Source organism: Enhydra lutris, unplaced genomic scaffold (genome assembly GCF_002288905.1).
Source record: "Enhydra lutris kenyoni isolate GAN:26980312 unplaced genomic scaffold, ASM228890v2 scaffoldscaffold77, whole genome shotgun sequence".
NCBI classification, from domain to species: domain Eukaryota; kingdom Metazoa; phylum Chordata; class Mammalia; order Carnivora; family Mustelidae; genus Enhydra; species Enhydra lutris.
This window is the reverse complement of record NW_019154161.1, coordinates 4,053,327-4,080,845: the sequence shown is the minus strand read 5'-3', so window position 1 is coordinate 4,080,845 and position 27,519 is coordinate 4,053,327. Positions and strand designations below refer to the sequence as shown.

At 54.2% G+C, this 27,519-nt stretch overlaps 1 protein-coding gene across 1 annotated transcript in view; it reads right to left on the bottom strand.

The window, feature by feature from the left end:
- Window positions 1–2,985: 2,985 nt before the first annotated feature.
- The window catches only part of LOC111160727 (solute carrier family 8 member A2), a 28,483-nt gene continuing 3,949 nt past the window's right edge, over window positions 2,986–27,519 (bottom strand). Inside the window, exons 2-10 of the mRNA XM_022524045.1 lie at window positions 26,182–26,871; window positions 21,402–22,066; window positions 14,935–15,357; window positions 10,589–10,692; window positions 10,419–10,436; window positions 8,866–8,990; window positions 8,469–8,568; window positions 4,615–4,893; window positions 2,986–3,362 (exon numbers count right to left, since the gene is read on the bottom strand). Coding sequence (XP_022379753.1) covers window positions 2,986–3,362; window positions 4,615–4,893; window positions 8,469–8,568; window positions 8,866–8,990; window positions 10,419–10,436; window positions 10,589–10,692; window positions 14,935–15,357; window positions 21,402–22,066; window positions 26,182–26,856 — 2,766 coding nt within the window. The 5' untranslated portion in view covers window positions 26,857–26,871. The remainder of the gene's footprint in view (window positions 3,363–4,614; window positions 4,894–8,468; window positions 8,569–8,865; window positions 8,991–10,418; window positions 10,437–10,588; window positions 10,693–14,934; window positions 15,358–21,401; window positions 22,067–26,181; window positions 26,872–27,519) is intronic.

Below are 27,519 nucleotides of genomic sequence, written 5' to 3'. Positions count from 1 at the left end.
CCTCATTCTGGAAACTCTTCTCTGGGCTTCAGGTGTCCTAGTCTCCTGGTTTCCCACCTACCTTTCTGGCATGTCCTTCTCCATCTGCAGGTCTCCCATGTTCCTTGTGCCCCACCCCCTCCGTGGCTTGGTGATAAGGCATTGCCAGCAGACCCCCAAATCTCTGTCCCAGATGTCCCCTGGATGTCTCCCCTCCCTGACATCTCTCTGGATGTCCCGGAGGCATCACCCTTAGCATGTACTCACCTGAATCCGGCATGTTCTCTAAACCTGGCGCCCCTAGTTATCCCCACCTTCATTCCCCAAACCCCGGAGAGACCTCACTGCTTCTGCAAGATAGTCTCCACACTGACTCCCTCCCTGTCTCCACCCTCCACCCATCTCTCCCGGGGAGGCTGATCTATATGCACCAAGTATTAACCCCGGGCTTCCGGTTGAGTTCAGCTAATGGGAGGCGCCAGCAGGAGCCTGGTGGGTGGGAGGAGAGCCAGGTGGTTTTCACTTTCCAGACCCCTTCTCTCTTCAGTGTGGGACGTGGGTGCCTACACTCCTGGCCTTCACTACACCTACAGCTTCAAGGCTCAACAGCGTCAGGTACAGCCACCTTCAAGCCCGGGGTGGTAACTGCTCCCTCTACTGCTGGCCCCCGGGTATTGCGCCTTCCCCCAGGCTTGTTTCCCTTGACCTTGCCCGCCCCTTAATCCCTGAACAGCTTTTCCTTAAACTTTCCCTGGCTACTTCGTTTGCTCCCACAACTTCTTTCCTGCCAGCGCCCTGCCTGTAGGCTCTCCCTGAACCCCCTCATCCAGCCTGATCCATTATCTTCTAAACCGTCCCCTTCACACCTCGATCTCCCTACTGCCAGAAGGAAAGTTTGAAAATGTAAATCAGACATCAACTGCCTGCCCCCTCTTTAACACCTTTCCAAAGCTCCCCTTTGCTTTTGGGATAAATTCCAAGGCACCCCATTCCCCATTCATGCTAACCACTGGCAGGAGTATGAAAGAGCCATTAACTCACAAGTCTGTACACCTTTACATAGGCTGTGCCCTTTTCCACACGTGCGCGCACACACACACACCCACACCCCTTCTCCTATTTCAGGATTCTGCGAAAAATCACTTGCTTTATTCAGGAAACTCCCATCAACCCCAGCTCCTCTGATCAGACAAATCTGGATCCTCTCTTGTGCTCCCAGGATGGCCGGGGAAAAGGAATAGTTTGTGGCTGGTGGGATGGGGGCGTGGCTAGAAAAGCTCCCGAGTGAGGCGTGGGGGCGTGGCTAGGGAGTACCGGGTGGCCAGCGGGGGCGTGGGTAAAAGCTCCCGGGCGCGGCGTAGGGGCGTAGCTAGGGAAAACTGGGCGGTGAAAGGGGGTGTGGATACGGGAAGCAAGTGTGGACTTTCAGTATGGCTGGTGCATGTGGGTGTCCTTTCAGAGAACGGGGGCCATGGAAAAACCCAGAGTACCTGGTCTGTTCCACAGTTGCCCAAGTCTCAGCCAGAGACCTCATTAGCTCCCTCCTCTAGAATCCCAACTTCTCACGGGCAGGCTGTTTTTCAGGCAGAATTTCAAATTTTTATGGCAACTTTTACAGAAATCACAGAGAAGAGACAGCGACTGGTGCTGATGAGCTAGGAGTAGAGAAAAGGGAGTGGGTAACAGGTCTGGGATGTTGGGGTGATGCGCAACAGGACGACAGAACGCTAAAAACCTGTGGGAAGCAGGGTGTTACGGGAGTTGCAGGGTGATCCTCAGGGTCCCAAGCAGTGGGCAGCACATCGCACACCCCAAGTGTGTCCTTTGGGCAGGAAACAATAGTAAGAAAATACAGATGGCCTACCAACAGACGGGTGGCCTCCAAAGTTAAAAATGCCCACCCAGACTCCCTGGCCCCAGTCCCACCCTCCCACCCACCCCTGCTCCCCATCAGGCAGAGATGTGGCAGCATTTGCTGGCTTGTAGCATTGGTCCTCTGGGACCCTCGGTCTCCTCTTCGAGGGTCCTGCCCGGATTGGCTGGCACTGAGGGCAAAATGAGCCTTCGAGATTGTCAGGGGAGATGGCTGGACTCCCTTTGATTCCTGGCCTCTTCCCCAAAGCCAATTCTCATGGCTGGGGGAGTCTGCTGCCCTCACAAAAGGAAAGTCTGTCACCCCCTTTCCCCAAGACATGCACCCTCCCACGTCCTCCCTCCCCCAAACACACTATATATACACACACGCCCCCTCCCCTCCTTCCAAGGTGTGGCTGGGCTCTCAGAGGTAGTGGAGGCGAGTGGGGGCGCTGGAATGTGAGAAGTTGCAGGTTCAAATGTGCCTCCTCCAGCTCTGAAACCCCAAACTTCTCCCCTCCCTTCTCCAAGCCTCGAGAATTAGTGTCCTCCCAAGGGCCTGAGTGGAGAAATCAGGGAAGGTGTGGCCCCCTTATGCACGCACCTACCTGTTCCTCCGCCCCATCCCCGAGGGGCTGAACAGAGCTCCCTGAGGGTTGGGGAGAAGGACCGAGATCGGGGACATCCTGGGATGGATCAGCCTCCTTCAAAGGTCCCCCTGGGGGAGCTGGGTTCTGAGGCCCTGGAGCACAGGGTGGTAGTGATGGCGGGGCGGGGGGGGGGGGGGGGTTCACGGGGGGGGGAGGGTTGTAAGGGATAGGGAAAGCCTCGGTGTCTAGGGAGACCGATGGTAGATTCTCCAGAAGGTCATTGGGTAGGGAGCGGTTCTCTGGGGCCGGGCCTCGAGGTGGCACTGTGCCCAGGGGTGTGGACAGTGACTAACAGGGATGGGCCGCAGTTGCGGGTCCCTCCGGGTGACTCCTGAAGGGGAAGGGAGAAGGAGGGTGTTAATGGGGACAGAGGAAGGGGATATCAGTTCCCAGGATGAAGGGAGGCTGAGTCCCAGGAGAGGAGGCTGAGTCTCTGGAGGGCGAAGGAGACGCGGGTCCGGAGCGGGGGCAGCCGAGTCCCTAGGGCGGGGCGGGGGATACCCTAGAAGCCCCGGATGTGGCAGTAAGCCTCGAGGCTGGCGAAGAGGATGTAGAGGAACCAGAGGCCCAGGAAGAGCGCAGTGGTGGCGAGCTTGGGGCCGCGCGGGCCACCCAGCTCGCCCCCGATGTGCGGCCGGCGGCGGTACAGCAGCACGGCGATGCCCACGAAGGCGAAGACGGTGAAGAGCGTGACGGAGAAGGCCAGCGTGCCGGTGCGCACCTCGAACGGGCGGCCCTGCACCGCCCAGTACACGGCGGCCACCGACCAGGCCACCCCCAGGCCCAGGAACACGTTCACGGCGTTGGAACCGGTCACGTTGCCGATGGACGCGTCCGCGCACTGGTCCTGCAGCGCCGCCACCTTGCTGGCGAACGTGTCTGCGGGGGGCAGAGACACAGCGGTCAGTGGGGCTCGGCCGGTCCCCGCTGCCTGCTTTCCCTAAGACCCGACGCCGTCCCTGTGCCCCGAGGAGCCAGACCGCGCGGTGGGCCGTACCCGTCTCCCACGGCTGCAGCTCGGCCCCTGCGACCTTGACACCCCGACCCAGGAGGCCAAGTAGGTCACCTTCCCTACGCTTGCTCTCCGCGGAAGCAGCTGCCTGCTTTCTAGGGAACTCGCTGCCCGCTTTAGAGGGGGCTTGTGTGCATTCAGTGGTATCCGCTACCTACATTCCATGCCATCCGCTGCCTGCTTTCTATGGACTCATTGTCTGATTTGGGGGGAGGGGACCCCCCTCTCTGCATTCTATGGGGCCTGCTGCGTATTTTCGATGGGACTCGCTGCTTTCCATAGGAACCACTCTCTGCATCTCATGAATCCACCGCCTACTTTCTGTTGGCCCAAGCATCCCACTGCCACCAGGCTGGACAAAATAAGTGTCAGGTTCCATCCGCACGCGACGCTGCTGCTGTCACCCCCGCACCCCGACCCTGGGGGAATGCGGGCATCGGAGAACCGTTCACTATAGTCTGCGGGACCCGCCACCTGCTTTCTAGGCCTACAGCGCCACCACCTGACGGGTGAACATATCCACGTGGGGAAAAAAATAAAGGAGCCCCGCTCCCCACATCTGGTCTTCCCACTCCTCTAAGAATTTCTGTCTGGGCCACCCGGTTTCTAAGAGACCCTCCCTCAGGTTTATTTGGGAAGAGGGGCTCATGGCCATTGTGTTTCCATGGGACACACGCTACAGTCTTTGAGGCTCCACTGTCTTATTTCCATGGCACCCCTGCCTCCGACGTCTGGTTGTGACTCTGCCCTCTCATCTTAGTTAAAGCTTTGACACTCATTGGCCTTGTTCCTGTCATGCCCACCAATATGATTGAATAGAATCTTCCACGTGGTTTCTCCAGGGGAAAGTCATTAACATTTTGTTTCTATGGTACCCACTGAATGGTACCTATGAAGTCCCCACCTTATTTCTGTGGGACCCCTCTCTTACCTTTCCCTACAATGCCCCGCCTCCTCCTTTCTATGGAACCCACCATCATATCTCTGTGGGGCTCACCATATGGGTTCCGTGTGATGGGTTCCATCCCACCCCCTGATATCTGCAGAACCTTTCTTTTAGGTTCTACTGTCTGACGTCTCTGAGACTCTCCCCGGACACGCAGTTTCCCAGGGGGTTACCGGGGATGGAGGTGCCCAGGGCCACGAAGACTACAGCGTTGACAGAGTCCTTGAGGCCAACGGTGCAGCCAAAGTGGGAGGCCAGGTCCCCGATGAGCGCGGTGAGCAGACCGATGACCAGGATGCAGACGCCGAAGCAGGCCCAGCCGTGGCAGTACTCAGTGGGGGGTACACAGGCAAATAGCACCTTCCAGAACACCGTCAGGAAGTGCATGACGTAGTCAAAGCAGGAAGGCAGCCGTTCCTCCCGGGACCCGTCCTCCTCCTCCTCCTCGTCCCCTGTGGGCACACGACCCAGCTGGGGCACATACCCATGCCTCCTTCTTTCTCGCCTGCAGACCCCTCCCATTTGGGGCAAATTCCAGGCAGTGAATTCCACGAAACTAACCGCTTTCGCAGAATCCCTTGCAGCTAGGAGAATACACGGGCCCAGAAAAAAAAAAAAATACTCACTTTTCCAGAATCCCTTGAAGCTAGAGGCTGTGTGCCAGACTAAAAATATCAGGTTTGCTAGGATCCCTTGCTGCTAGAGGTGGCTACTTCCCTAGCTAAAAAAAGAGTCTTTTTCTCAGAAGGCTTTTCAGCTACCATCTACAGACAGGCATTTCTGTAGCTACAAATAATGACTTCCTCTGATTCACTGCATTTAACCGTAGCCGCATACTCAGCTAATGGTACTTGCTGTCCCAGAATCCTTTGCAGCTAGAGCACGCCAGACACCCAGCTAACATTATTCACGTTCCCAGAATCCGCTCAGACTAGCAACAGCTGGGTCCTCAGATAAAATACTCACTTTCCCGGAACTCCTTGCAGCTAGTGGCAGTCCTGTCCTCAGCTGAATACTTGCTTTCCCACAATCCCTTGCAGCAGGGGCCATATGACCCAGTCTGGCAATGAGACCTAAACAGAGGGTTTCTGGAAGGCTCCAGCTTTCCTGACACGGGCACAGTGTTACGGATCTGTTTGGCTGAACCTCGTCCAGGATGCCTCACTCACTGTTACAGTTGTGTGTGTCACGCACTGTGATGGAATTTCACCTGCTTTCGATTTGTAACAGGAAAGCACAGATGCTATGTTTTGTCTACTTTGCCCTAAACTGAGAAGCATAAAACGATGAATGAGCAGTAGTGAGCGACTCGAGTGGCCAAGCACTACAGATGGAAGGATGCCGATAAGGAAGAGTGTAACCCTCCTTGCTTCCCTGCTTCCTCTTTCTGCCTGCCTGGAATGTGAGCGTGACACCTGGAGGTGTGGCAGCCATCTTGCAATCATGAGGGCAAACTGCTGAAAGTGGGAGAGAGAAATAAAGAAGGAGCCTGGGCATTTAAGGATGTTACTGAGCTGCCAACTCTTTATCACCTCCTCCAGATTTCTTTGTTCTGTGAGAAAAAGAAACTCTAGCGTGCACAAGCCACCGTGGTTGAGTTTTCTGGTGTTTGCCGCTGAATGCATTTCTAATTGGCTACAGTGAGAAGTGGCCAAAGTCAGAGTGGGGAGAACACACTCTTGGGAGGGAAGGGGCTGCTATCATTGCATCTCTTGGGGGCTTTTCCTCCCTGCTTCAGATCCTGCCTTGGTTTGCTACTGCCCTTATACCCAGGCCCACACTCCTGCGCTTGGCATCTGAGAACGTGCAGGCTCTGCTTACTTCTCTGGCCTTTCCCATCTTCTTCAGCCTTTCTCGTGGAGGGAGCCTCGTGGTTATGTCTGTGGCTCTGGGGCTACCTCTCTGGTGTCAAACCCTGAAGCTGCTGTGTGATCTTGAATCAGGGTTCTAACCTCTCTGAGCCTCCGGAGGAGGGCCCCAGAAAGAACTCTGCGTGCAGCCTGGCCCACCTTCAGTGTGATGGTTAATGTTGAAAGCCCCTTCTAGTGCCTGGGGAGAGTCACAGATGCTGCAAACCAAGGCTGTCCTGCAAAGAGCTTATAGTTCACGCAGGGACGGAAAGGATGTAAGACAGAAGCACCTCTATGTGCCAGACGGAACACGATTCATCCTCCAAGGAGGTGAGAACAGCCCTTCTCCGCAGAGCCTCAAGGATCGAAAGGCATTTGTTGAACAAAGTGTAAAATGATCAAACACCGAGCCAGATACTTGGGAAACATCGGTTAAATGAGGTCATACAGGAAATGGACTTCCCCGCTGCCGGGCACTCCATGGTCCTCGTCATCGCTGTCACCATCAGGATGATTACTTATTACTGGTCTGGTTTCCCCTTCCCCCCACTCTTTCCTCTGATCTCATCTGTTGCTTTCTACAGACCCACTGGGTGACTCACGTTGGCTCTCCGTGACCACCATCTCACGCCTTCTCCTCTTCACTAAGCCCGGAGGGAGGGCTGCGACTCCCAGCTTTTTTGGATGGGAGGTTCAGTTCCTCACCACATTGTCACGCCCCACACCAGCCTCTCCTCCTTCCTTCCACAGACTCCCAGAGCTTCCCCCACTGAGAATGCTCCGCGAGCCCCCATACCCTGAAATGACTCTGTGACTCTCCCCAAGCTCCCTACTGTGGCCCATGAGGACCTGCACAGTCCAGACTCTGCCCACCGCCAGCCTCATCCCTTGCTGCTTCTTTGTGCCTGAAATTAGTCACCCCACTTTCCCCCGCAAACTGTGCCATGACCCGTCTGACTTCCAGACTCTCGGTTTCCCTCTGCCTAGAACACCTCCCTGTCTCCTCCCTCCTCCTGGCTAACTCCTATTCCAATTTGAAGACTCAGCTCAGAAGCCTCCTCCTGCAGGGAGCCCTCCCTGACCTTCAGGCTGGGTCAGCACCCTATCTGGGCTCCCACAGCCACATTGGATCCCCTGTCCCAGCCCCGCCCACTCTGGGTTGTCACTGTCTCCCCTGCTGGACTGTGAGCTCTGTGAGAACAAGGCCCAAACTGTCATGGTTATCTCTTTGTCCCCAGCACTGTCCTACACAGGGCTGAATCCAGAAAATCCCTCTGAAACAGATACTGAAAGAATGTGGCTTCAGAGAGAGACACCACTTCGATTCTATTAGGCCTCTGAGCTGGTGTCTGCAGCTCTGCTATCTGGTACTTTTCCATCTCCGAAGCCTGGTTTCTTTTGATCCCACCGAACAACCACAATTCCTGGTGTATTTTCAATTCCTACCAGTTAGGCCTCCCTGGAGGAAATCTGATGTTGTATAAGGGATAGAAGCCTTGAGCTCCATCTCAGCTCTTTCTGAATTCCTTGTGGGACTTCAGGCCAGTCCCTCCTCTGCCTCTGGGCCTCAGTTTCCCCAATACCGATCACAAAGGGCCCGTGTTGGTCTCCGGGATTGTCTGTGAATCCAAGTGTCATGGTGTCTCTGGCCACAGGGGGGCAGTGTGGGCCCGCCCGAGACCTAAGGAGGGAAACCAGCGCAGGTGGGAGAGAGCTGGGCGCCCTGGTGACCATCTCCATGGCAACAGAGGAATCCAGGCTGTCCGGGGAGGCCAAGACTTGTAACCTGGTCCCACCCTGGGGCTGTCTGATGAGAAAGCCTTGCCAGACGGCTCCTGCCCGAAGCTCTCCCCCTCCACCCGTCCTGAGATCTTTCTCTGCATGTCTCTCCGTCTCTCTGTCTCTGGCCTTCTGCAGTTTAGGCACTTCGCTCTACATCTCTCGTGCTCTCTCCACGTCTCTGTCTTTCTCCGTGGTTCTCTGTGCATCTCTCTTTGTGTGTCCGTCTCTCCTGTTTGTATCCATTCCTTATCTTTTCCTCTGTCTTTCCCTATCTCTTTCTTTCTTGTTTTTTCTCTTCTCTATTTTGTCCTTCTCATCCCTCTTTCTGTTTCCCTCCCCGTCCCCCTGTCTCTCCATCCCTCTCTCCCTCTCCTTTTTCCTCCCTCCCCACTTACCTGCGCTCACTGTAACGGCCTCTAAAAACTGTTCCCTCCAGGAATGGGTCCCAATCACCAAAGCCAAGTTGGTTTTCTTGATGAGTTTATCCACCGTGTTCTGAGGATGAAGGGATGGGGAAGAGATCATTGCCCATGGCCACCTCAGGGCACCCCGAGGCTTCCTGTAGAACACTGGGGTTGAGGCTCACAGCCCATGCTCAGGGGTCCCCAACCCCCCACAGCCCGGTTCATAGCAAGAAGGGGAAAGGGAGTGTTGCTGTCCATGGTGCTAACAGAAGGCTGGGAGGATGGTCTTGGACCCCTGGCCACCCCTCCCTTGTGATCCCAACAGTTGATTCCTCCTGGACCCTCCTCAAGGAAATGACTCGAGGAAGCTGGGGCCCCAGAAAGTCACCTTAAAGTCATATGACTCCTCAATGATGACCTCCAGCCGGCAGTTTTCCCCAAGAACTGGCTTGCCCATCTCCGCTATCCTCCGAGCCTCTTCTTCCTCGGCTGTCAACTTCCTGTCTCCATCTCCTGCAGCATGAAGGATGGGGGTTAGACTCCAGGGCGGCCCACCTCACTGGGCCCATGATGCCCTTGCTACCTGTTCCCACTGAGAAAGAAAACTCTGTCTGCTGTCCTCTGGGGAAACCTCCCTGGTGGTACGCCCCCAGCCTGCCCCAGTGTCCCATCTGGCCACCATCTTCCCCAGCCTAAGACCCAGTTGGTCCATGAAGTTCAGCTGGTGGGCTCTGAGCTTCATATGGAAGAAGCTGTGTGACCTTGGGCAATGCCTTGGACTCTCTGTGCCTCAGTGTTCGTATCTGTAAAACAGGCACAAAGACAGTAGCTACCTCATGGGTGCTTGTGAGGGTTAAAGAAGTTTATTCATGTGTGGTGCTTAACACAGTACCTGCTACACAATAAATAATCCCAAAGGGTATTTCCTTTGTTAAAATCACCACTGTCATGATTATCATCACCCAAGCTCTGGAAAACATCCTTGAGTGTGTTTGAGGTGGTGAGGAAAGAAGGGATTCCCAATTTTGGTACAGATCTTGGACCCAGACCCAGCCGCAGCTCATCTCCCCAAAGCATGTTGGTCCTTTGGTCCAAGCCCAGTACCAACTTAACCCTAATTCTCAGTGGAAAGTCACCTCCACCAGGAACACTCTCAGAAAACTCTGCCAGCAATGACTTTTACTGTGTTAAGCTGCTGGGATTTGGGGCCTACTCATGGAAGCCCCTACTACTTACCCTAAAACGATCTTTAGTCTGACCTGAGTCCTAACCCCAAACCCTAACTCTGATCTCAGCTCCAAAACTGCTCTGTCCCTTATCTTCAACCCACTGCCTCCACCCCCACCCCAATCTCTGACTCTGGCCCCAGTGTGAACCGTAAGTCCCCCAAAGTCACCTTAAACCCCAACCTAGACTTTGACCTAAATCTGACCCCAATTCTAATCTGACCCCACCGTAAACCCAGATGGGATCCTGCCTTACCATTCTCCCAACCTTATCTACGAACAAAACACGATCTTGGGGCACCTGGTGGCTCAGTCGGTTGAGTGTCTGACTCTTGATTTCAGCTCAGGTCATGATCTCAGGGTCATGAGATCAAGCCCCACACTGAGCTCTGCACTGGGCATGGAGCCTGCCCAAGATTCACTCTCACCCTTTCCCTCTGACCCTCCTACCAACATATACTCTCTCTCTCTCTCTCAAAAACAAAGCAAAACCATGATCTTGGCCTCCAAAGCCCCCATTGTAACTCCAAATTCAAAAGGTCTTACCAACTCTGAGGTCAGTTCCAACTCTCACCCAGCCCTGAATCTGTCCTTATCTCACTTCTAACTTGCCTCAAATGCGACCTGTAGGAGTAGCCTCCAGCTACTGGAACCCTCCCCTGAGACCTCCCTCCTGTGTCCCCCCTCCAATCAAAGCTCAGAGGCAACCACTCACCTTGATTGAGCAGCAGAGCTGGGGAGAGAGAGAGGACAGAGAGAAGGTGAGATTGCTTCGCTGGGAAGCTCAGATCCATGAGCCTGAAGGAGTACCCACTAATGGAGCCTCCAAGGGTCCTCCCACCCTGAACCCCTTACCTCTCCCACAGCCCACCCATCACCCCTCACCTGAAATCCCTCGCTTAAGCCACTGCGGCTGGCCCAGCTCGATGAAGAAATTATCCTTTTTCTCATATTCCTCGTCATCAACTATCTTTACCTGAAGAGTTTTCCTGAGGGGGGGAGGAAGAGCACCCAGCATAAGCCCCCTCCCCAAGTTCCCAGATAACTCACCCACTGGCCCATTTTTTGAGCAGCCCTCCATCCCGGGGTCCCTAATCTCAGTTAATCCTCACAACTGCCCCCACAGGAAGGCTCTCTATTATTCTTGCTTGACCAGAAACAAGCCTGGAAACAACTAAGGAAGCTGAGGTTTATTAAATACAACCTGAAGGATCCTGGTAAAACCAAAGTTAGAGTAGGTCCTTCCTCTGCTCAAAATGTTCACATGGCTCCTCTCTTAGCCAAAATAAAAACCAAAGTCATTACAGTGGCCCACAAGGCCCCATGCAATGTGGCTCTTTCTGGCCCCCTGCCCCACACCCCCTTGCTCACCCACTCCAGCTACACTGGCCTCCTCACTGTTCTTTGAATATGCCAGGCCTGCTCGTGCCTCAGGGCCTTTGCACTGACTGTTCCGGCCACCCAGAACACTCTTCCCCAGGCTCATTCCCTCAGTTTCTCTGGATCTCTGTTCAAATTAATTTCTCATTGAAGCTCCCTCCCACCACCTTCTTTAATTTTGAAATCCAGCCCTGCCCGGACCCCAGCACACCGGCCCCCTTAATCTGCTCTATGTCTTCTTTGTTCTGTATCACCTTCTAACAAACCACCTAATGTGTGTGTGTGTGTGTGTGTGTGTGTGTGTGTGTGTGTGTGTGTGGTTTTTGTTTGTTTGTTTGTTTGTTTATAGTTTGCCATTTGCTTCTTCACATTAAGATGTAAGTTCCACCGGGGCAGTGACCCTTGTTCCTTTACATTCTTTTCTGTATCTCCAATACCTAGAACAGTGCCCGGCACATAGTGTGTCTTCCAGAAACATTTGTTAACTCTAATCCTTCGGCTCAGGAGACACTCTGCTTCCTGCCCTCTGTCCTGACCACTTCTGAGGGTTAACTGAGTGCTAACTGATTTTCTCAGCATCCCCGCTGCTATGGTAACCCAGGGGGTGACTAGGGAGAAACAGCCAGAAGTTATTTGTGCCCTCCAGGCACATAAACCACCCCCCTCCCTCACAAAGACCCTCTAACCCCAGAAGGCCCACAGCCCTGCCACTAACAGCTCTTTCAGCTGTAGGAACCTTGAGGCCCGGCCCCAGAACCCAGAAACACAAACACCCAGCCCACACAGTCACCCGGCAGAGGAAGCTAAGCCAATCACACCGCCCACACCCACACACCATCGCACCCCGCAGCCATTCCCTATGCAGTGGCAAAATCGCACAGACCAGATGCCTGTTAGCACAACACCCCCACCACAGCCTCGCGACTTCGCCAACCTGCAGAGCCCCACTGTGGTACCATGTAGACTCTCCTTCCTTATAGCTCCCTCATTCTGCCTTTTGGTGTCTGTTTATTTTTATTCCCTTCAGTCTCTCTCTTTCTCCATCTCTGACCCTCTCTGTCTCAGGCTCTCCCCCAGCTCTCTGCCTTTCTTTATCTGTGTTCTTTTCTCCCCATCTCTGTCTCTCCGTGTCCATAGGATGGAATTGCCAAAGTCAACACAACTCAAGCAAGGGGCTCTCAATCATACAGTCTCTCAGTGGACCCATCTCAACAAACGGAGGCACAGGACACAGCGACACCCATGCCGAGACAGATGCACACAAGACAGTCATGTGGGGACATATGCCCACCTCCACCCTCATCCCCTCCTGGTCTCAGGATATTTTAAATGTTCTGTGGGTGAAAAGAAATGGCCGCCCCCAACCTCAGGAGCGGGCTGGGAGCTGTCCAAGGTGCTGGAACGCCGTGGCAAGAAGCAGGGTCTCTGGAGACATTCTCCTCACACATTGTGACACGCAGACAGCTGCCGACCCGGTGGCACGCTGACAGACAGGGTGATACACACACACACCTCCGACGCTCACACTCTCGCAGACACGCGGTGATCCGCTGACATGCGGTGACTGACATGCAGTGACACGTGTGCCGACGGGCGCCCTGACAGGCATGCCCTCAGGGGACCCAGGGAGGAGAAACCCAGCTGGCAGGGGACAGCAAGAGGGACTCGAGCTAGACAAAGGCAGGACTTCCTGAGATCAAAGGAAGCAGTCTTTCTCCCCAGTCTGTCACTCTGTCACCCTCATGCCTGCCTCCCGTTTCCTGGAAACCCCGCTCTCCCATCCTCTGCAGCCACTGATCTCGAACCAGTCTCCTTTGTATCCTGTCTCTTGTGCTTCTCTCTGACCCAAACTCTTTTCTCTCTGTCGCATCAAGAGGACCTCTTCTTCCCTGAGTCCCACTGGGTTTCTCCCAGGAAGAAGGTCTCTCTTTCTTCCCCACATCTCACTTCCCTTCAGGCTTCCTGGATTGTAGCCTTTCAATCTCCCTGGAGCCCTCTCTCCCCAAATTTTTCAGTTTCCTTCTCCCTTTGTATCAAAGTTTCTGTCTTTCTCTCTCTAACTCTGTCTCTGTCTCTCCATCTCTATCTCTCATCTTCTCGTCTCTGTCTCTCTCTCCCCCATTCTCTCCCCACCACCCTGTCTCTGGGCGGCTCTCCTCCACCTCGGTGTTGATCCTGCCTGGGGCCGCCCCTCCAGCCGGGCTGCTTCCAAGCACCTCTAATTAGCGCCTGCCCGTGAAAGGAAGCATGTGTTTCCCTAAACGCTAATTAGCCTCCTGTTCTCTGTCATCTGAAGCCACAGCTGGAAGCTTGGGCGGGGACGTGGGTGAGGGCGTGAGCAGAGGGCGTCCCAGCCTGGGGAAGCCGTGTGGGGGAGGAGAGGGCCTGTGGGGTCGCAGCAGCAGGAGGGAAACGGGTTAGACTACAGGAAGGACCAGAATGAGCAGAAAGACAACTTTCCCCATTGCCTCTGCCTCTTGAATGTGATAGATGGGGTCTGGGATGGTGCCCTCAGCCCTCAGCCCAAGTTCTCAGCTCAAGCCAGACACAGAAGAGATGGAAAGGCACGGAGAGTCCGTAACTGACACATAACCCGAGTCAGAGAGCTAGACACTGAAGACCTAGATCTAGAGATTAACAGAGACCCAGAGATAGACTGCCAGGAGCGAGACGCGAAGGAAGGGATGGAGAGGCGGGGAGAGCAGTGAGAAGCTGAGCGGAGGCCAAGGTACAGAGGCAAGGAGGAGGAGGGGGAAGAGAGTGCGGCGGGGACTGTGCTCGGTGGGAGGAGCGTGGGCGGCAGGAGGAGGGAGACAGACGGGCGTGCGGGGGCGGAAGGGCTCAGGCAAAGGGGGGAGGCGCCGTCTGCCTCCCAGGCAGGCAGCGGGGGACGTGAGGCTGCAGGCACACAGTGGGGAGACTCGGGCATCTGTGTAAGGGGGTGGCCGGGTGTCTGGGCGTGAGACCAGCCCTGACACCGTGTTTTAGCGAGCGTGTCTGTGGCTTAGTGATTCCGCATGTGCCAGCGTGTGTGTTGGGTGTGTCTGTATCCAGCGCACTTCCCCAGACCCCACGCCACCTTCCGCAAATCCAGTGTCTTCCAGTGTCTTCAGTGTCTTCTCTGGCCCTGCGCTTACCTTCCCAGGCCCCCACAGTCCTACTCGGTCTCTTCCCAAAGCCTAGCCCACATTCCCCTTAAGTGTCCGGCCAGTTCCCCAGGTTCAAGTGTCCTCCTACCCACAAGCTCCATCCTTTCCCTAGTCCCGCCCCAAGCTCCGCCCTCTCCCCTTAGGTCCCGCTTTCTTCCGCCTTCCTTGTCCAACTCCTTGGGTCCTTTCCCAGACCCCATCCATCAGCTTAGGCCTTGCTGCTTCTACATTTCCATAGGCGCCGCCCCACGTCGATTGGAACCTCCCCTCTTGACCACGAGGCCCCTCTCCTCAGGCCACATTCCATCCCCACTAGCCACAATTAAATCCTCTACACTCCTCTCCCCAGGCCTCTGTCCTCCTTCTTCTCCTCTCTCTCCTCACCTGGCCCTACTTCCCCGGGTCCAGCTTCCTCTCCTCAAACCAGCCTCTTTCTCCCCCCCCCTTCCCCCGCCCAGCCCCTTCCCCATCCCCCCCCCCCCCGCCCCCCCCCCCCCCGCCCCTGTCCCGCCCCCTCTCTGAGCCGTGCCCCGCCTCACCACTCAGGCCCCGCCCATCGCGAGACACGCCCCCCAACTCCGCCAAGGCCCGGCCCTCGTCCCGCGACCCCGCCCACTCCTGCGGCTCGCCCACTGGTCAGCCGCGCCCACGTCTCCGGCCCCGCCCCATCTCTCCGCCGAGTCCCCGTCCCCGCGCGCTCACATGGTCTCGTCGTCGCCGAACTCGAGCTCGCCGCACGCGTCCTCGTAGTGCACGCCGCCGCCGCGCGCCGTGCCGTCCACCGTGCGGTACGGGAGGCGCACGGTTCCCCGCGCGCCCGAGCTGCGCACGACGCGCACGTCCACGGTGCCCATGCACTCGCTCACGTGCAGCAGGCGGTCCTGAAAGGAGAAGATGCCCGCGTGGTCGTCGTCCAGGATGGTGACGGTGGCCAGCAGTGGCGCCACCAGCCGTCCCTTGGGCCGCCCACCGCCGTCGGGCTCGAACATGCCCTGCGCGTCGCCCACGCGCAGGTTCAGCAGCCGCACGAAGAAGTGTTCGTCCTCCTCAAAGATGTCGTCGTCGATGATGCCGATGCGCAACTCCTTCTGTGTCTCGCCCGGCTTGAACACCAGCGTGCCCTCACTGCGGCGGGAGGGGTGGGAGGGGGAGAAAGAAAGGGGTGTATGTGGGTCCCCTCTGTGGGAAGGAGGGGAGTCAGGGCATGCTTCCTGGAGAAGGGAAAAGCGCCACCGAAAACTCCCGAGTATGAGGATGGACAGGCATTACGTAAATAATACTGAGGATGAATCAGGGTGGGCTTCCGAGGGTGGGAGGGAAGGGGCTGCAAAGGGGGAATAAGACAGAGTCGGTCCCTCCCTCATGGAACCCATGAGGATTAGGAATGCCAGCATTAAATAATGTTGAAGATGAGATCGGTGCCGGCTTCCTGGGGTGGGGGGTTTCTAGTGGACAGCAATGCTCCAGGCAGAGGGAACAGCACATGCAAAATCCCAGAGTGGAGAGAGCCTGCGGTATTCCATAAACACACTTCTCCAACCTTAATGGGCACACAGATCCCCTGGGAGGTGTTGCTAAAATGCAGATCTGGTTCAGCGGCTCTGGGTTTCAAGACTGCATTTCTTTTTCTTTTTTTTTTTTTAAAGATTTTATTTGTTTATTTGACAGAGAGAGATCACAAGTAGACAGAGAGAGAGAGAGAGAGGGAAGCAGGCTCCCTGCCGAGCAGAGAGCCAGATGCGGGACTCGATCCCAGGACCCTGAGATCATGACCTGAGCCAAAGGCAGCGGCTTAACCCACTGAGCCACCCAGGTGCCCTCAAGACTGCATTTCTAAGTCACTCCCACAGATGTGGCCTCTCCCATGAAGGATACAGGGGCCACACTTGGGAGTAGCAGGGATGTGGGGCCCAGAGCTGACCTTATTCACACTTCTGATGAAAACCTTTGAGTCCTCCTGAGTACTCTCAAGAGAACGCCCACACTCCTTAACTTGGGGTCATTCATTCATTCATTCAACAAAGACTCCCTGAGCATCTTCTCTGTGCCCTGTTCTGGGTGGTGCTGGGAACAGAGGGTGACGAGGCCCTATCTTCACAGGGCTCACCACATTCACAGGCCCGTGGGAGAGCCATATCATGGTGACAATTACACATTTAATAATTTAATTACGGTCCATTCATTCAACGAATATTTACTGAACAGCTGTTGTGTGCTAGGCACTATTCTTAGTGTTGGGGAAACAGCAGCAAAACTAGATCAGAGGGGCGCCTGGGTGGCTCAGTCAGTTGAGCGTCTGCCTTTGGCTCAGGTCATGATCCCAGGGTCCCAGGATAGAGCCCCGCATGGGCTCCCTGCTCAGTGGGGAGGCTGCTTCTTGCTCTCCCACTCGCCCTCTCATGCTCTCTCTTTCTCACTCTCTCTCTCAAATAAATAGATTTTTAAAAAAGAGATGGATAAACAGCAAACATATAATAAAATGTCAGGTAGTGATGGTGTTATGGAGAAAATAGAGGAAAACAGAGGAAAGAGGGTAGGGAGTGAGATGTTGTGTTAGAATGTCAGAGAAAGCTTTTCTGAGGGGTGACGTTTGAGCAGAGACTTGAGGGAGGTAAGGAAGGGAGCCATATGGAGGATATCTGGGGAAAAGTATCCCTGGCAAAGGGAACAGCCAGTGCTAATGTCCTGAGGCAGGAGCAGCTTGGAGTATTTGAGGAGGCAAGTGTGGCTCCAGTGGAGGGAGCAAGGGTGGGGGGAAGGAGATGAGGCAGATGACATCACAGAGGAAAAAGGGCAGATGTCAGGGGCCCCAGCTGGGAATCTGGTGCTTATTCCAAGTAGGGTGGGAAGCATGGCGGGCCTCTGAGGAGGGGAAGGATATGAGCTGGCTTAGGCCTAAATGAGCATCAGTTGTGTAAGTTTCTGAACATATGTGAGATGCTCTATAATGGGGCAGGGGAAGAAATGAGATAATGATGGCAGAGTAGTCAGAGTGAAACTTTGCGGGAACAGGGAATGATGGGCTCCTGGCAGGGCTGTAGGCATCAAAGTGACCCTGGGATGTAAATGCACCTTGAAAATCTACAATTTCTCCTCCCAATCCATCCCAGCATGCGCCAGTGACCCCATTTCTGAAAGGTGTTATATGATCCATAAGTGTTCTCTGTCATTACTGTGATCAATTTGATAAGAAACAGGTCCTGGGCTCCAGTTCTCCCAAAAAAACTTCAGCTCTGTGTGTGTGTGTGTGTGTGGGGGGGTCAGAGAGACCCCAAGGTTCTGGCAAAGAGGTAGAACCAGATGATAAGACTGGGAGGAGACAGGTAAGGAGCTCCCTATGGCTGTAGCCTTCCTCCCTGGAGCCGCTGTCCATGGTAGCCGAGGCACCCAGCCCAGTGAGCCCACCTGCTCTGAGCAGAGTCTCACCGCTCTCTTGGCTTGTGTGATCTCAGCGGTTAGGATCTACGGCCCTCTGAACCTCAGGTTCCTCTTCTGTAAAGTGGAACTAATAACAGTGTCTACCTCGTGGCGGGCGGTGTTACAAGGATTGAGTTATAAGACAAGAAAAGCACTCAGCACAAGTCAGCTAGGGATATTTGCATATTCGGATTAGAATCTTAGGGGCGCCTGGGTGGCTCAGTGGGTTAAGTGTCTCACTCTTGGTTTCAGCTCAGGTCATGATTTCAGGGCTGTGAGATCGAGCCCCATGTCGGGATCCTCGCTCAGAGTCTGCTTGTCCCTCTCCCTCTGTTTTTCCCACCGCATGCTCTCTCTCTTTCTCAAATAAATAAATAAAATCTTTTAAAAAAAGGTTAGAATCTTGAATCCTACAGTTATGGGATGTTAGAAATGTTAGCTTAGGTGGGGATTTTAGCACCAACTTTACCAAATGGTTAAAGGGACATCACTGGTAGTGGGACAGGCGGGAGTCATGGGCCTCCTGGTATAATGGACCGAGGAGAGAACATTGCATCGCTTGCATGAATTCTGGCCAAAAGTGCATCGCCTGAATCTAATCACGAGGACACATCGGACAAACCCAAACTGAGGGTTGTTCTACTAAGTAGCCTGTCTTCAAAAGTGTCAGGGGCACGAAAGTCCTAGAGAAGCGGAGGGATGGACCCAGACCGAAGAACTCTAAAGAGACATGACAACGAATTGCAACATTTGGGTTTGGATCAGATTGGAAGAGAGGAAGGGAGGGAAAACACAGCCACAAGATGTTACAGGGACGACGGGCGGGGTGGGGGGGGATACAAACAGGGACCGCAGCCTGGGCAATAATATTGATTCAGTATTACATTTCCTGAGTGTGGCAGTCAGATTGTGACTGGGGGGGGTGGCTGTCATAAGTCTTAGCAGGGGCACACTCAAGTATTTATAAGTGAGTGGTCATGCTGTCTGCAAGCCGTTCCCATCTAGCTCCACAATGATTAATACTAGTATATATTAGGGAGGGTGAGTGAAGGCAAACAGGACAGCAAATGAACAGTTGGTGACTCTGGGCAAAGGTGATACGAGGGTTCACCAAACCATTTCTGCAGCCCTTCTGTGGGCGTGAATTTTTTCCAAAATCAAAGGTCGGAAAGACAAAGAACATGGGGATTTTAGAAACCAGGTATGATAGAAATATAGGAGAGGGACTTGTGTTTCAACACTGGATGCACAAATTCTGAAAAGATGAAAATATGAGAACCAGCACATGGGAGACTGGTTAGGTGTGGAGTAGAATACCCAAATGTGGGAATCCTGGAATCTTAAAACTTTAGACCCTCAGCATGTTAGGATTATAGGTGCTTAAATCTCAGAATCTTGGAACAGGTGTACTCTTCTGGTGCCTCGGAGATCATATTAAATTTGGAGAAACTGAGGCCCATGGATCCTAATCCATAAGATCTCTGTGGGCAAATGAGAAAATGGCTTCCCTCCCTCAAGACTCTTTATTTCCATGAATCAGGACATTGTCATAATAGACATATAAATCTACAATGTCCACTATGTGAATAGAGCTTTCTTAGATGTGGTACTCTTAGGCAGTGCACAACCTTAATAACTGTACATGACATCCCTGAATGCCCACACTGAAGCAGGAACTTGCTCAAGAAACAGGTTCCAGGACTTGGACTGGAACCCAGTTGTCCTGCCTCCCAGTCCTGGACCTAAGCTGCACTGATAAGTGATGCCAGGCCTGTGACCGTCACCTGGGATAGGAGAGCAGGGACAAGAGGAAGGTGTCAACTTTGCCTAGCTCTTTGGTTCCACCACTGAGCAGCATTTACTCCTACACTTCAGACATCTCAGTACTGAGGTCATTTGCATGTGAGAGAGGCACCTCTGATCCCAGCAGGTGACACCCGTCCTCACTTTCTTCTGCAAAACCTTTGGTGGGGGCAGCTGCAGACTAGGGGGGTGGGTAGGAGTGGAAGGGTGAAGAGGTTGAGTGACAGCAGGCCCCAGTATGGTGAATGCTTCTTCTTTAGTCTAAGGAAGCTGGGAGATGGAGGATGGTAGGGAGAGGGGGCGTTTGGTCATGGGTGACCAAAGGGATCCCATGTTACAGGATGACAGGACAAAGATCCTGAGCCCCACTCAGGGGAAGCAGAATGGAGGGGGAGGTGGGAGGGTGGGAGAAATGAATGGGGATGGGCAGACCAAAGGACCTTGGACTGACCCGAGGTGGAGGGAATGATCTACAAATGCCTGAAGCCGCCAAAATATTGGAAGATTGGAAATGCCTCGGCAGAGGCAGGGGGAGGCTGGGGCAGAGTGGTGGAGCTGAAGATTCGTGAAACCCAGAAACTCGGCTCCAGCGAGAGAAGAGTTAAAGGGACGAGGGCGAGCAGAACTGAAGATCTACAATTAGGTCCGCCTTAGTTTTACCCAGGGAAGAGGATGAAAGGGAGGTATGGCAGACTACTTGGCAGGTGGAACCGGGGAGAAGCTCAGTCATCAACACTCTCTCCCGTCTTCTGCCTTAATTTCTTCACAGCTGACATTTTTCTGTCTTCAGTGTCTACTCCCTGATGGCCCATCTTTCCCACGAGAATGTCAGCTGCTTTTGGGCAGACGCTTGACGTATTTCATTCACTGCTGGTCTTCAAGGCCCAGATCCGTTTCTGGCACATAGTAGACCCGTGATAAACGTTGGTATTATTATAGAGAACTATGACAGACTGCACATCGGTCAACAAACTACACTGTAAAACTATCGTTCTTGAAAGAGTGTGGTATGGACAGAAGAACTACAAACAGATAAAGACTTTTGTGGGTCATGTGAGGATAGAGAAGTTATCTTGTTTAGTGTTCTGTGTTTTGTTGTTGTTGTTGTTGTTTTAAGGTGGGGAGGGGCAGAGGGAGAGGGAGAATCTTAAGCAGCCTCCGTGCCCAGTGCGCAGCCAGACAGGGCTCTGTCTCACCACCCTGAGATCATGACCTGAGCCAAAATCAAGAGTCCCACTGAGCCACCCAGGCACCCTAACTGTTCTGCGTCTGAAGGTTGTACCCGACACATAGTAGGTATTCAGTAGGAACTGCTGAAGGAGGGAAGATTACAGATCTCCTCAAAGAGGGGTGAGGAGAGGGACGGGGGCGGGGGGACAGAGAGATACAGGAGGGTACAAAGGGGGGGCTTCTTTAAGGTGCCACCCAAAACCTGGGGATAATTTGGGTCCCGCCTCTTCCCTCTTATCCCATTTAATTTTCCCACCTAGCACTTAAAATCCCTTGATATTCTTAATCTATTTAATAGTTCATTGCTTTATTGCAACTTGAGGATAGGGGCCTTAGCTGTCTTGTTCGCCACAGTACACCCCCAGGTATACAGTAGCTGCTCAATAAGCATTTTTACTTTAGTCATGGTGTGTTGGGGGCGGGGGGAACTTGTCCTACCCGGTAACACGACATAGAATGAGCTGTAATCATGAACGCGGGGTGGCGTCAAGCGCAAGAACCCGCAGGTAGCCGGTATGCCGGGGAGGCGGGACAGCCGCGCGATCTGGCAAGCGCTAGAAGAGCGTGCGGTGCCAAGAAGGCTCTCAGCGGGAATGAATGAACGAACCATGAATGAAAGCCGCGGATGGATGGGCGCTGGAGGCAGCCCTGAGCCCGGCGATCGCGGAGGCCGCGGTGGGTGGGGGGGGGGACCTCCGCCCTGAGAGCCGCCAACCCACCTGTACTCGTAGTCGGAGCCGGCCTTGGCGGAGCCGTCCTCGGTGCGGTAGTCCACGTAGAAGGTGCTGTTGCCCTCCCCGCCTTGGCAGGTGACGGACAGCAGCACGGAGCCACAGTTCTCCAGGCAGTGGTAGAGGCTGGGCTCGAAGAAGATGCGGCTGGCGCCGTCGTCCTCGTCCTCGCCGGGGCCCTCGGACGGGGAGGCCCTGCGCGACGCGTCCACCGCGTGTCGCCGCAGCACGTTGCCCGCGCCGGTCATCAGCCGCGTGGCCTGGATGCGGTAGAAGGCGCGGCTCTTCTGCTGGTGCAGCAGCGCGTAGTAGTTGGCGATGCCCACCAGCTGCTCCAGGTCCTTGTCCGGGTGCTTCTGCTTGAGGTCCTTGAGGATCTGGATGACCTCGCGGCGGCTGGCGTCCAGCTCGCGGGCCTCGGCGGGGCTCGGGCCCAGGCCGCTCACCTCGCCCGGCACCTCAGCGCCCACGAACGTGCCGTCCAGCTCGATGCTCTTGGGGGGGTCGCCCTCGGCGCCGATGATGATGCCGCTGCGCGGGTCGGTGCGGTAGCGCTTGTACACGTACTTGTAGAAGAGCAGCCGCTTGTCGGCCATCCAGGCGAACACCACGCACACCGGGAAGAAGACGAGGGTCAGCAGCGCCTCCCACACCTGCGGGTGGCCGCGTGGGTCAGGACCGCCGCGCCGCCAGGGGGCGCACTCGCCGCCCCGCCACCCCGCCGCCCCCCGCGTCTCCCTCCCGGTGGTCGCCTGGCGCCCCCCGTCAGCACCTCTGCTCCGCATCTCCCCGCATCTCGGTCCCTGCCCCGCTTCGTCCCCTCTCTGCTTCCCTCTTTCTCTCCCTGCCTCCGTCCCATTCGGCGGCGGTCGGTTTTTCAATCTGTTTTCCTGTCTTGTTGCTTCTGTCTCCTTGTCCGCCTTTTGTATCTTTTGCAGATACCCATCTCTCTCCCTTGTGAGATGCTTCGCAGTTTCTCCCCCCCCCCCCCCCCTCTTTCCTGGTCGCCTGATGCATGCATGCCTCCATCCGCTCACCCGTCCACCCGTCCATCCATCCGTCCATACGCCTTTTATCACGTTGAGAACCACGCCCACCTGCCCCAGTGCCGGGAACCCAGCTCCCCTCAAGGGGCAGAGCCTGTATCCCTTCCTGCCTCTCTTTCCTTCCATTTTTTTCTCTCTGCTCCACTTCCCCTCCACCCCTCCTCACCTGGGATGCCCCTGACTTGTTCAAACCCCACCCATCACCCAGGGCCTGCTCTCCACTCCACCTCCTACTAAAGCTCCCTGGTTCCCTCTCCCCTCCCCTCTCCCGCCCTCCATCCCTGGACCAGTGACTACAGCCTTTGCCAGACTCTCCTTAGAATCTGGCCCTTAGGGACGGGACTTTGACTCTAAAAGAAGCAAAAGTTGGCTCCTCTTACAGCCTCATACAGCAAGTTCCCATGTTTATATGCTACCTCCCCAGAGAAACAAGGCAAGGCTGAGTCCAGATCCTGGTTCTAGAAGAGGGAGGTCTGGCTCAGCCTCTTGCCTGTAAGGTGGGGGCGTCCCCAAGACTGAATGAGCTTATGTACCCCAACACTTAGCACTGTCGGTTCCTGACACGTGGAAAAGACTCAGAATGTGAAATTAACATTATCATTATTATACTAGCACTCACTGAGGTCCAGGACTCAGTCTGCAAGTAGTTACCTTTCTCATTAAAGATAAGGAAGGAACCATTAAAGGTTATTTACCATCAGAGGGCTCCCAGAGGTGTCTTTAAAATGGGCCCAAAAGGGAAAATATCTTTTCTGATCCAATGCCCACACACCTTGTCACTGTGTTTACTGATGGCTCAGAGAGAAGGGCAGGACTTGGAAACAGAGCTTCACAAGGCCACCAGGCAGGTCTGTGAAAAGCAGCTGAATTTTCTACACAAGCTGTAAAATGAACTCTGGCCTTGTGTTCATTGGACTGGTCACTGTGTATATCGCAACAGGATTCTCCCAGACAGCCTCCAACCCCTAAGATTTGCTCTCCCCCCACCCCACCCCTCGCAGGTAAATAAAAGGCGAATCTAGGAGACTCATATCTTCCTTCCAGGGCACCTACTGCAAATGGGCAAGTTGACTTGCCCACCCTGGGAGGGACGTGAGACAGCTTCAGTGGACAGAAACACCCCCAAGAGGGGGCGTCTCCAATCTGGGGTCCTTTGTGAGCTGCCACCACGATTTTGGGGGGGATATTTGGTCCAGCGACTCATGGGGCAGCCCCACACAATACACACCTGTCCCACGTCCTGCCTGACCTCAGAACCTCCCGCTGGACATGTGCAGTGGCGAAAAAACCTGCTTCTAATAATTGGAGTCTAGAACTCAGATCTGTTACATGTATATGAAGTATTTTCCTGATGCTCTAATATATGCTGAATGAGCTTATTTTTAATCTTGTGGCTACCCACTCCTCTGCTCAGCTCCTTGCATGGAACGTTTCCTGATCTTTTTCTTTCTCTTAAACCCAAACTTATTCGGTAAAAGTAGGTGCTGGCATCTGGTACCCACACCATGACTTTTAACGTAGCTGTGCTGAAGCATTTCCATGTGGAAATGCACATGGCTCCATCAGACATCGCTTCCCTTTATATCAGTTTGGCCATTATACAGACTTTCGGAAAGCCAACAACACAGGCAAGTTCAGTAATGGGAGGAATCACTCACATTTACTCTGTCCTAGGCTTGCTGTTCTGAGCTCTTCCATGTGTAATTTGTTTGATTCCCCACACCACCCTCTGGAGTCAGTGCTATGCTGACGCCCAGGTGACAGCTGAGGAAACTGAGGCACAGACAAGGTGAGGAACTTGCCCAAGGAACAGCTGGGGAGCAGCAGAAGTGGAGTTTGAACCCAGTGTGTCTGGGTCCAGGGTCCATGCACTTGGCTACTGGGAGAGAAGGCCTCTCTCCTCTCATCTAAGAATTTCACGTCCAAGTAAAGGGTAACAAAGCATTTGCTAGAAAAAGGGAGCACTCGGTATGAAGGGTCAAGAACCAAGGATCCGGTCTAAGCCCTTCCATGGTTCAGATATAAAAACTGAGGCCCCGAGAGGGGCCTTTGCCTGAGGTCACACAGCACTTCGGGAGAAAACTCAGAGCCAGACCCATCTTGCTGCTCCAGTTCTCTACACTGAAGAGGAAGTGGCACCATCTTGATCTCATGCCGGTTCCTTCCATTATTTCATGAAAATGTCCCATAAGCCTGGCCTCCGTGTTACTCCCAAAGGGATCCCCCATGGCGACTTCTCCACCCAGAGCTGTGATATTTTCAAGCTTGTTTTCTGAGTCTGAGCCTGGCTCTCTCCTCCACCCCCATCCCTACCCACTTGTCGCTCATGGTATCTAAAATTCTCTTCATAGTTTTGCTGTGAATCCTCATCAAAGACCATTTTGAAAACCCAAGCCAGTATACCATCCTTTCTATAAGTGCACGAGAACCGTGTGACACAACCTTCTGTACTTTTCACCATGACTGCCAGGAGACTCAGCATTCTAATCATTATTCAGCTACAGTAAACGTCTCTCTCCCTCTCTCATCCCTGTCTCCTGGTGTTACCGTCTCCCCCTTAGCTCACCTGTGGTTTCTGGTCCCTCCCTCTGCTTTTACATCACCTGCAAAGAATTTTTATACTTCTAACTTCAGCTGCTTCCTGGAAAGAGACTAGAATTGGCAGAACCAGATAGATTTGCGCAGAGAGTTTATACACATGTGTGAAGGAATTCTGGGTAGCCTCAAATAAATTATGCATGTGTGTGAATGAATTAGGCCAGGCCCATAAATAAATTATGCAAATGTAGATGGCAGTCCTGGGGTTGTGGGAAATGAATTAGGCACATGTTTTAAAGGAAGGCTAAGCAGAATGTGGTTAAGACACTGGACAAACGAGAGGCAAATGATTATGGGAACGTGGGTGTAAATTATGGAGCGATGGGGCTAAATTTTGTTGGAATAAATTATGGAAAGTGGCCTTTGCAGTGGACTGGGCTTATACCTACGTTGGACTGGATTGCGTATAAATTACAGTGATGTGGCATAAATTATCCTACCATCAGCAATCAATTATGAATAATGAATGAATTATGCAAATCACAATTGCATATCTGGCCAATACAGAGCTAGATTACACAGATGTGGGCCTACGTCTATGCAGGCCCATGGATACGTTATGCAAATTGTACCAAGTTACCCAAGTTGATTAGCACTGTCAGAAAATACAAGGCTGGATTATGCAACTGTGGCATGAATTATGCAAATGAAGGTGGTCTTATTATAAAGACAGGAATAAATTATGCAAAAGACAGGGAGGGTAAGAAAACATGTGAACCTACCTGGCAAATACCTGGCTAGACCATGAAGTGGGTGCGGTATGCATTACATAGATCACAAGGAGTCTGTTAACACATACGGCACCAAAGTGAGAGCTCTTTGGTCCCTTCCAAATGGGTATAGTGTAAAATGTCACCCCCCTCTGGGTGGATGAGCCCTTTCCAGGGCCTGCAGAGCCATCCAGACATGGCTTGGGCACACTCGATGGACTCTAGCCCCAACTTGCCTTTAATATCCCAATGCCCTCGTGCAGTGTACAACCTGCACAACCATACCGGGAGGCCCTCCCAGATGTGAGCATGCATTTCTGCAAATACATGAATGGTCTCCAAGCCCAGGGGGCCACCCCTCTGGATTTTGCAGACATACATGCACCAAGGAGGTGTCCATGGGTCCTTGCTCACCTGGACCACACCCGGGGAAAAGACAGCCAGGATGAGATAAAGCCAGACGTAGGCGAAGATACTCCAAGAGGCAGTGACGAAGAAGACTCTCAAGTGCTTGATCTTGCGGCTCTCACCGGCTGGGATGACATAGATGCACACGGCAATGACCACAAACATGTTGAAGGCAGCACTGCCCACAATGGTGCCTGGGCCCAACTCGCCCGCCTGGAAGTTGTGGCCGCAGACCTCAATGACGGACAGCAGGATCTCAGGGGCTGAGGAGCCCAGGGCCATGAGCGTGAGGTTGGACACCGTCTCATTCCAGATGCGGACGGTGCCCACGCTGGTCTCACCGTTGGCCTTGGTGATGGTGATCTCCTTCTCCTTTGACGTGATGACCTCGATGGATGCCATGAAGCGGTCGGCGATGATGGACACGCCCAGGAACATGTAAACCATGGCCACGAAGTAGACCACAGCTCGTGCCGCCTTGTCCCCCAGGGACGGGTCATCGGGCTCCCAAACGGGCAGCAGGACCCCTGGCTGGCAGCGGTTGGAGCCCTGGCAGCCCCCTGTGCCGGCGTCACTGTCATTGGCTGGGGGAGGCGGCAGTGAGGGGGTTGGGGTGGCCGCCGCCGAGCAGGGGGTTGTCCCCAGGAGGAGTGCAAACCCCACTAAGACCAGGGGAGCCATGGAGGGTGTTGGGTCCTGTGGGGGAGGAGGAAGAATGTGGGTGAGGAGCATGGACCCCTCCCATTTGCACAGGAGCCAAGGCTTGTTGGGAGTGGGGCATGGGGGACAAGCAGAGGGCTGACAGAGGGAGGATGGGCACAGAGGGAGATGCAGAGAGACAGAGAGGGCCAGACAGAGACCAGGGGAGAAAGATAAAGACAGAGGAGCGTCACACGCTGCTGGCAGAGTGTACGTTGGTCTCTCCACTTTGGGGAACTACAGCTGAATATGCCGTGTCCTAGGACTCAGCTGTTCCCACTCCCAGGTACATACGCACCCGGGAGCCCTAGGTCATGTGTCTGCCAAAAGACATATCCGAGAATGTCTTAACAGCTCCCATCTTGAAACAACCCAGATGCCTCTCAGCAGTAAGTAGAGAAGCCCAGCACGGAGCACTCACACCAAGGAATGTTATAGGGCCCTGGAAAGAGAACAGGCTGTTGGCCTGCCCAGCCACACAGACGAATCCCACAGACAAGGGAGGAATGAAGCCAGGCCCCAGAGAACACAGAGTGAATAATTTAGTGGGTGAGGCGAGGGGCTGGAGGCCCTCAATTCATGAGGTAAGTCTCATGGTTTCCGACTTGGCCCCCAGAGGGCTCCTGCTCAGAGTCTGGGACCTCT